Raw genomic sequence first — 8,962 nt, 5'->3', positions numbered from 1 at the left:
TCATCCGGTTCTGGCACCCTCATTACAGTTACCGGCGTTCGTCAGCTGCACGCTGTCAGACGACAGGAGGTCATCAGGAATGCGCCGCTGGGTTTTACCAAGGTGGAAAGCCGACATTCGGACCCCGGGGCAGACCTGGGGCTTCCTATCCAAACTTTTAACAAAATGGTTTCGTTCAGGTTTCAAATCATTTATGTTTTACTTCTCTATTCAAGTTGTTAATTTTTATGGGCTTCTCTGGGATGGTGGCATGGCAGGGGGCCTAATCGTTGGCTAGCGGTGCTTTCTGTGTTTTTCTTAGGTCCTCTCATGAATCTGATGGCCCTCATTTGTATCATCTGGGGCCTCCTGAAACCAAAAAGGGCCTGGCGTTGGCCATATAGGGCATTTCGCGGGCGGACACTGTCTGATGATGGGTCCCCAAAAATTGCAAGGAATCACAATGACATGCTTTTATACGCTTTGGAAAATGGACAGGGAGCGGGCGGCCCTTGCCCCTTTGTTGCGCCGCCTCCGGCTATCACCTAAACGCGTCACGGAGTCATCACGAACAGCTTTATAGGTGTCGCCATCGTCGATAATCCGCCTTTATTATAGAACGGCTTTACAGCTTACACCCACTAGCATTGGTCTCCAAGTCGTTGCACCCGTGCTATAATTGTCGTCACGGCAGGGCGACCGCCTTGTAGTACCGTTCCTTGGTCAGTTCATTTTCCTTGGCAGCTAGCTCTGCCGCCTCCCGTGAGGGGGTAGCAATTCCACCACTGCTCCTCGGCGGACGCAAAGATGATGAACACAAGCGGCGCCCCATCGCAGTGGATGCCTGCTGTCAGACAGAAGACGATCTGCCAATGCTCCAGGTCGTCGTGTCCTGCGAACACCAGGAACGGAGTTATGGGGACGCTGTTGGGGTTTAGTTTAGGAGGGTGTTTTGGTGCGTATTAAGCCCAGGTTCCTGACGGCTTCTTACACCACCGTCTTGATATTAACGATCCCGGGAAGGCCTTCCCTGCATATCCGGTTGCCGGAACTAGCGGTGTAAGAATGGTTTAAGTTCAAACTAAAACAAATTAACGGTAAATATAATTGACATAACTTATCTGCCCTTCCATGCCTATAAGCGCGACGCAGAAGGGTTGTCAGAATGACCCACCGTATAGGAGGAACAAAAATCCACCCGACCCACTGCCTCTCCTCACTGCTGTTTTGCTCCGCAGTAATGCTAGGAACGCACAATTTTTCCCATTTAACAGATAGTGCCTGATCATTCGATGACCTAGGACAATTTGAAATCTGTGTTTTCCTTTCTGGCACCTGAGAAGGTCACCTGAAATGTCCCTCCTGAATATCGTTGTAACCCTCAACACGCAATGATCTCCAACTAGCGGTTTTTTTGACGCAGTGTGACAATTCATTGGTCTCGTATTCACACACGCTATCTGGGGAAAAACATGTGGGATAAATTAAGCTCTTCAATTCTTAATATGTTTCTAAACTCACAAAATTGCTTTCCCGTAACATGAAGCATGATTGACGTATGCCACTCCAATTCGCAAATAATGGCATGTTGGGATTTGCGGGAATAATGAGAACGGGAAAAGGGGAGAATGCTGTTCCTCCATAAATTGCTCACGCCAGGCGGCGTACCAAAACATCAGACACCAGCAATGTCTTGCCTCGCTTCATACTTTGACTTATGAAGTCGGAGTTTCATCATGCATACAACGAGAATACCCCTCTTCCATGTACCCGTGACACGGCATTTAGACTGGTACCCTGCTATACAGTACCACCGTGTATCTGTATCTGTCCTGTCCGTATCTGTCCCCGTCCCGCACTGATCATGCAAGTGAGCACCAAATAGGACACGACGTCATCAACGATTAATCTCGATCGTACCGACATCATGCAAAGCCCACAAATCACATGCGCATTTAATGCCACAGCTCTGCTTTGCTTAGCTTACGTGACAAGTGTCAATACCGATCGGGAATCTAAAAGATAGATGTCTGGTCCTACGAGTAAATGTACGTGATAGCTTTGTATGGCTCACTGGCCACCCGTTACCACGTGGCCATCCATCACCACCTGGCCACCTGTCACCGCCTGGCCACCTGACCACCCGTCACCATTTGACCAGCCGACCACCCGTCACCACCTAACCACTAGTCACCAACTCATCACCACCTTACAGCGTGATCAACCGTCACCACCTGACCAACTGTCCCCAACTGACCAACTGTCACCACCTGACCATCCGTCACCACCTGACCAACTGGCATACCTGGCCATCTGTCACCAGCTGACCAGCTGTCATCACCTGACCATCGCTCACCAACTGACCAGCTGTCACGCCTGGCCATCTGTTACCATGACCATATACCACACTGTCTATCGCCTGTCACAATGACAACTTAGCACCATCTGTCGCCTGTCACCACGACCACCAGTCACCGTCTGTCACCTGCCACGATGGCACCCGTGACCAGCGGCGCCACGATGCCGGCGATGGCCATGACGCAGTTGCTGACGCCCATCATGGAGCCGGCAAAGTTGGGCGCCAGGTCGAGGTAGTTGACGAGCAGGGAGGAGACGATGCAGCCCACCATAGCCACCGCGATGCAGAGCAGCGCAACGATCACCACGTGATCGCACCCGGCGAATGAGGCGAGCGCCAGGAAGATGCCTGACCCCAGCAGGCCTGCAATGGATGGTGTCCGGGGTTGAGTGGTTAAGACGGCATCGGAGGGTTATGGCCTGCGGTAAGTCACGTCCTTGTGAGGACAAACTTAAGCCCCAATGCTGTCAGGCTGGTCGGTGTCCAAGAAAGTCCCGGGGATCCCGGTCCCCAACGTCGAGGGGTTTACTGGTAGGGAAATGACGGGGTCCACAAACTGGGATTCAACAGTGAGAAGGCGCGGATTGAACGACTAAGAGAGGGCTTTTTGATCAGCGGTTTCATTACAACAAACAAGTTTGCTACATCCTAGACGCAGCTGAGAGAACGGCTAGATGGCGCTTTCGATTTCGTCCGCGTGCATGTCCAAAACTAATTATGAACATTCGTGTTTTATCCAAATAAATTTCACGGATCAACGAGACAGTATTCAACATCCTGCTCATGCCCCGTATCTCAGGGCTATTGCCGAAGCTCACTATCGAGGTGGGAATTGGTGCTGGTAAGACCTCATTTACCAGTGACTGCGAATATTTTCCTGACGACGGTCTTGCTGAATGTCTTGCGTTCCATCAGCTTATCCTGGCTGAATGCGGCGATGTTCGAAACGATGGACATAAACAGGAAAGGGAGCGCCGAGAGAAACGCATTCTGCAAACAGGAAATCACTCAGTATGTCAGCTGAAGACCATTGCACTTTAAGAGATATTACGATAAAAACGACCGAACCACAAGAAATTTCTCCTCCTTGAAGCGCGTCCCTGACCGAAACGTGGTTTCTTCTGCGGTCACTTTGAAAGGTAAGGACGTGCGTGCTATGAAGTTTTCGTGAGTACTGCATGAGTGCTGTAGGTACACAATGCGCCTTACTCAGTGTTATTATCCGACTTCTCTAGTAGCCAAGCAATCCGAGTTCCTGAATGCCACATCATTTCTCGAGGCCGGCGTCACGCCATTGTTCACAAGCCACTAAAATCGCAAACCGCTTTACCACATGCACACCTGGTCGATTTTGAAGTGTAGAATATTGTTCATGTACGTGGGCAGCTCGGTGAGCAGCATATACCAGCCCCAGCTGTAGCAGAAGGCGGTGAAGACATTGGCGATGTAGGGCACGCTGGTGAACATCGCCTTCCAGGGCACCGGCGGTCTCGTCTGTCGGCACCGCCCGCCAGTTAGTGGTCGCCTTCAGATGTCCGGTTAACGACTTCATTACAATTGGTGACTGGTAAATATGTCCTAAGCAACGCTGCGAGGTCATTTGGGCTTATCTAAAGTGTTTAGTCAGTGACCAAAAAGAGCTTGGGCATATCAAGCATTTCCAATGTTTCCCTCCAAAACTGGGGTTTGATGATGATTCAGATTCGTTCTCCCCCTTAAACAAATGCACAACAACCGGGTCGGTCAGTCAGTCACACCATTCAGTCACGTGGCCGGTCGGTCGTGTGACCGCTCAGTCACGTGACTGGCTCGCTCGGGGCTGCCCACCCAGTTGGAAACTTCAAGTGTCCAGTAAGAAACTTCAAGATTTCAGTCAAGTGGCCTAAAAGAGACTGGTTAGCACGCGGATGGATTTATGTTTTTGTGTGTGTGCGTGCTGTAATAAAAGCCACCTTTCACCTTCAAACAGCTTTGTCTGTAGCCCTATTCCAGTTACCGTCCATTAGCCACTCATAACTGCCCGCTGCATACGTTGGACCCAGCGGCCGTGTGACTCATCCTCGGTCAAATGGCGTGCTGTTGCGTCAGCCAGGCAGCGGCCAGGTGAGTTATGTGCAGTAACTAGGCTTGCTTCCGTTCAAGCCAAGGCTTCATCACTCACCTCATGCCATCTGTTCCGTTGGAACCTGGCCATGCCTGGCTTCCGTAGAAGATTCGATGCTCCCTTTAAAATTCAACACCTCACTAGCCGTCCATTACATCAGATAGTTCCGGCATCGCAAGGCGATACATTACTTTGTGATTGGCTAGGCCGACCATCGTACAATGCCGTACTGGCTTCTCATTGGATAGATATCACATCATTTCCGGAACCTGTGGTCTTGGCTCGTTTCCCATGCGCGTAGTATATACGGAGCACTTTTGGTGACCGTGTAGTCTCATACACTCTCTAGACGCGAAGACGCAAGACTGCTGTTGTTTATGCACGTTAACATTGTGGTGATAGTGTTAGTGAGTGCGAGTTACTGAAAATAAAAGCTTTTGATTGATATAAACTGTCTTTCTCCGACTCACGAGAAAGACTGGCACGAGCAAGGTCTTCACTAACCTAACTATCACGCCATCAGCAAGAAGTCTCACACATGACCTGGGCACCTTAATATTGGCATAAACTCCCGACAATTGATGTTAAACAGTTATGGCCTCTCCGTGTATTTATACTTATATTCATCCTCAGTTATATTCATCGCTACGATGATGATGAAGTGAAGGTCGTCGTATTAAATGACGCTGAAATTAGACATAATCCTGTTGTTTATCAAATGCAGATGGGCTCTCCGTTGAAAACACAGCTAAATTAAAGGGATGTTGGACTGTTGGGCTCTCGACTCATCCCCCTTCCCATTAATTACGCAAATCGTTGACCGCGTCAAGTGGTGTCGGGAGTGATCGCACACCACCATGCTGTTTGCTCCCGGGACATGCTGTTTGTTCCCGTTTGCTCCCGCACACCACCATGCTGTTTGCTCCCGGGACTCGGCCTGGGATGTCAAGTGGTGTCAGGAGTGACCGCACACCACCATGCTGTTTGCTCCCGGGACTCGGCCTGGGATGTCAAGTGGTGTCAGGAGTGACCGCACACCACCATGCTGTTTGCTCCCGGGACTCGGCCTGGGATGTCAAGTGGTGTCGGGAGTGACCGCACACCACCATGCTGTTTGCTCCCGGGACTCGGCCTGGGATGTCAAGTGGTGTCAGGAGTGACCGCACGACACCATGCTGTTTGCTCCCGGGACTCGGCCTGGGATGTCAAGTGGTGTCAGGAGTGACCGCACACCACCATGCTGTTTGCTCCCGGGACTCGGCCTGGGATGTCAAGTGGTGTCAGGAGTGACCGCACACCACCATGCTGTTTGCTCCCGGGACTCGGCCTGGGATGTCAAGTGGCGTCGGGAGTGACCACACACCACCATGCTGTTTGCTCCCGGGACTCGGCCTGGGATGTCAAGTGGTGTCGGGAGTGACCGCACACCACCATGCTGTTTGCTCCCGGGACTCGGCCTGGGATGTCAAGTGGTGTCAGGAGTGACCGCACACCACCACGCTGTTTGCTCCCGGGACTCGGCCTGGGATGTCAAGTGCCCCTTCCCCCTTAGTCCAAGCGCGCCGCGGCGTCCACTGCACAGCGCACTGCAGCTTTCCCTGGGCATCCAATGCTGCGTGCCCCTGGCACCGAGCCGGGCGACAGAGCGCACGGCATACGTAAGCTTCCCCTGATCAGCCAGCTCCATGTGTCCCTACCAAGGCGCCGGGCTAAAATGCGAAGCATAAAAAATCTTTCCTGGATGCCTGCTGCCGTGTGCTCCTTGCCTAGCTCCCGACCGTGAGCCTCTCTGTTCACCGTTATCCTCTGGCCGAGTGCCTCCGCTGCGCTCTTCTGATGCCCGGCTGCGATGCCCCATGTCCTGCAGTTCCATCTAGTCGTCTGCTGCTGTGTGCAAATGACAATGGTTCCATACAACACCTTATTTAGGCTACCTACCGCTGTGCGCTGCAGGCCTGTCGGCCGGCTCGGATGCCGTTTGTACAGTGGCTTCCTCTGGTGCTTCTCTGGCCACCCACCGCGCAGTGCTGCTGGCCGAGTGCCTCGCTGTACTCTCTCTTCTTGGTCTCGATGAGGATCTTCTCGCGCTGCGTGATGCGCGGATGCTGATGCGGGTAGTTGTAGACTAGCAGCGCCCAGAACACGCACCACAAGATGCTGCTGAAGCCGAAGAAGTAGAAGACGGATTCCCAGCCGAGGCTCGAGCCGGCCAGCAGTCCAGAGATCGGCATCCCCAGTATAGTGCCCCAGGTGTTGCCTGTCCGCCAGGGGGCGGGGGCCGGGTCAAAACAGGGACGGTGTCTGGATGGACACTTGATTCATAGTGCACGTTACCGATGGGCGACGCATGTCCGACTCTCTCCTCGCAAGTTTCCTGCCCTGGGACTCGAGACATGACGCTTTCAAGGCGTGATACGGGGCATATGATACGATGCTGGAGTGGTTTGTAATAAGTTTGCGAAAGATGCGAGCCAGATGAATGTTAAGTCGCGTCACAAGCTGAGAATAAAACGCGACTCATTTCACATTTGACTTTCACATTTAAGATTTGATTTTCACTCATTTCTCATTTTACACAAGATCTGCTCAATCCCATGCCCCACTCCTCAGAAAGTTCAGAGACTTGATGGATGAGTTTGGTTTGGAGTTTGGAGTTTGGAGTTTGGGTCTCGAACACGCAACGGCGGAAAGCCACATTTGTCTCCCATTATTTCACTTGGCTGGCTAGAACGGGCGAACAACTTTTGAGTGGTTCGTAATAAAGCTGTGGAAAATGCGAATCCGACAAATGTTTTGGTCGCGGCGCAAGCTGAACATAAAACGCGACGCGTTTCACGCAATATCTGCCCAGTGGTATGCCTCACTCCTCGGAGAGGTCAGAGACTTGGTGGATGGGTGATGTGTACGGGTGAGAAAGGCGGAGGTGAAGAGAAAGGCGAATACTTTGGATCTGGAATCTGGGCAGACTTCGAGTCTCGGACACGCAACGGCGAAAATAGACTTATTTGTCTCCCATTACAATTTACTTCATTGCTGCAACGGGCGAACTTCTTCTGTCCCAGACCCCATGCCGAACAGGAGTGCCCAAACATCTCAGCGAATCGCTGGACGCCGGGTAGCAGTCCCCAAGCCCGCTAACCTGTTGTGCCTAGGACAGTCATTCGGCTCTTTTCCGTGGGTGGCGCCCAGTTGCTGACGACCACCTGGTAGCACGGGTACAGCACCGCCTGGGGCACCAGCCAGCGGTGAGGGTTCGAGGTGGTAGACCAATGGCAGCGCACCGACACCAGATGCGATCATGTGGTGCTTGGTCGGTAGGATTCGGCGAGAACTGCTCTGCATTTTGATGTGCTTACGTCTAGTCCATGATATGCGCCTTTTATTTATCTCGAATGCTATGCATTCCCTTTTGTTATCACAGTAACCTTCACGAAGGCTGGCATAGACAACGGCTATGGCCGGAACATGATCATTTCCCCAAGAATGACCCAACGAGCGTCCGAAATAGCCTGTCGAATGCTTCGACGGCCAAACTAGAGCAGCGATGTGCACTCTGCTCCGACAAGGACCGGATCACCGCGTCAGGCCCATGACCTGTCCTGTACTGTCCTGACCTCTCCGAGGCCCATGACGAAGCGGCAGACGATCAGCAGGCCGAAGTTTGTGTGGGCGCAGATGGGCGTCAGCAGGCTCCCGATGGCTGGAGGTCAGCACAGGTCACTGCCCGAGCTCGGGAGATGAGACCATGGCGATCTTCGTCACAAACGGACAAGGGCAGTGTTGACAAAGCGGTGGCCCACATCAGCGAGAAACGTGGCGCGGTTGATACGGCGGCTCACGCGACGCAAGACAACGGTGGTGGGGTGGAAACCTCGGTCCCCATGTCCTCGTTGGTGATGCAGCCTGGATGGAAAGCTGGTTTCCTTCGAACGAGCTCAGGCGATGAGACAGAAATAAACAGTTAATAATCACTCGAACTATTCGATGAGCCGACCAGAACCACATGGACGAAATGCATGGTAATGGCGTTGTTATGTAATTCTGAATCGACGATCCTCACGCCACTTCCGACATACGATCTATCAGCTGCATTCAATCATGATACTTCCTATCCTCGCTCGCTTTTGCCAACCAGCCGTGTACCTTCACGACGTCTGCTGTTCCGCTCCAGCGTCACAGCGTGACGTCACTGTCCTCCGAAATCACAGTGTGACGTCAACCTTCCCGTGTTAACGTCATAACATGACATCGTGCCGCGCTGACGTCACCTACCGGACAGGAATATGCCACTGAAGAAGACGAGCCGCGGTCCGTACACCTCTGATATTCGTCCTGCTGGGAACTGGGTGACGGCGTAGCCCAAGAAGAAGCTGCTCAGCACCAGCGCCTGCGTGTTTTCGTCCCAGTCGAAGTCACCCTGCGAAGCACCGGAACGGAAGCGCGCGGTCATGTGTGAGGCCTGCCTGAGTGACGACTTTGATGTCAGCGAGATGTCTGGTTGCGCGTGTTCTGTTGCTTTT

General features: G+C 52.6%; 1 protein-coding gene across 1 annotated transcript; it reads right to left on the bottom strand.

The window, feature by feature from the left end:
- Positions 1–8,859, bottom strand: LOC119106922 (sialin-like; the record flags this gene model as incomplete). The annotated part of the gene is made up of 9 exons (XM_037230274.1): positions 1–52; positions 763–871; positions 2,465–2,701; positions 3,196–3,328; positions 3,680–3,832; positions 6,461–6,699; positions 7,582–7,669; positions 8,057–8,142; positions 8,715–8,859. Coding segments are annotated over 9 exons (1,242 nt in total), but the record flags the coding sequence as incomplete, so codon positions are not given.
- Positions 8,860–8,962: the final 103 nt, after the last annotated feature.

This window comes from Pollicipes pollicipes, unplaced genomic scaffold (assembly GCF_011947565.3).
Source record: "Pollicipes pollicipes isolate AB1234 unplaced genomic scaffold, Ppol_2.1 Scaffold_6473;HRSCAF=7676_pilon_pilon_pilon, whole genome shotgun sequence".
Classification (NCBI taxonomy): Eukaryota; Metazoa; Arthropoda; class Thecostraca; order Pollicipedomorpha; family Pollicipedidae; genus Pollicipes; species Pollicipes pollicipes.
Note: the sequence above shows the minus strand (reverse complement) of the source record. Positions and strands in the feature narration are given on the sequence as shown.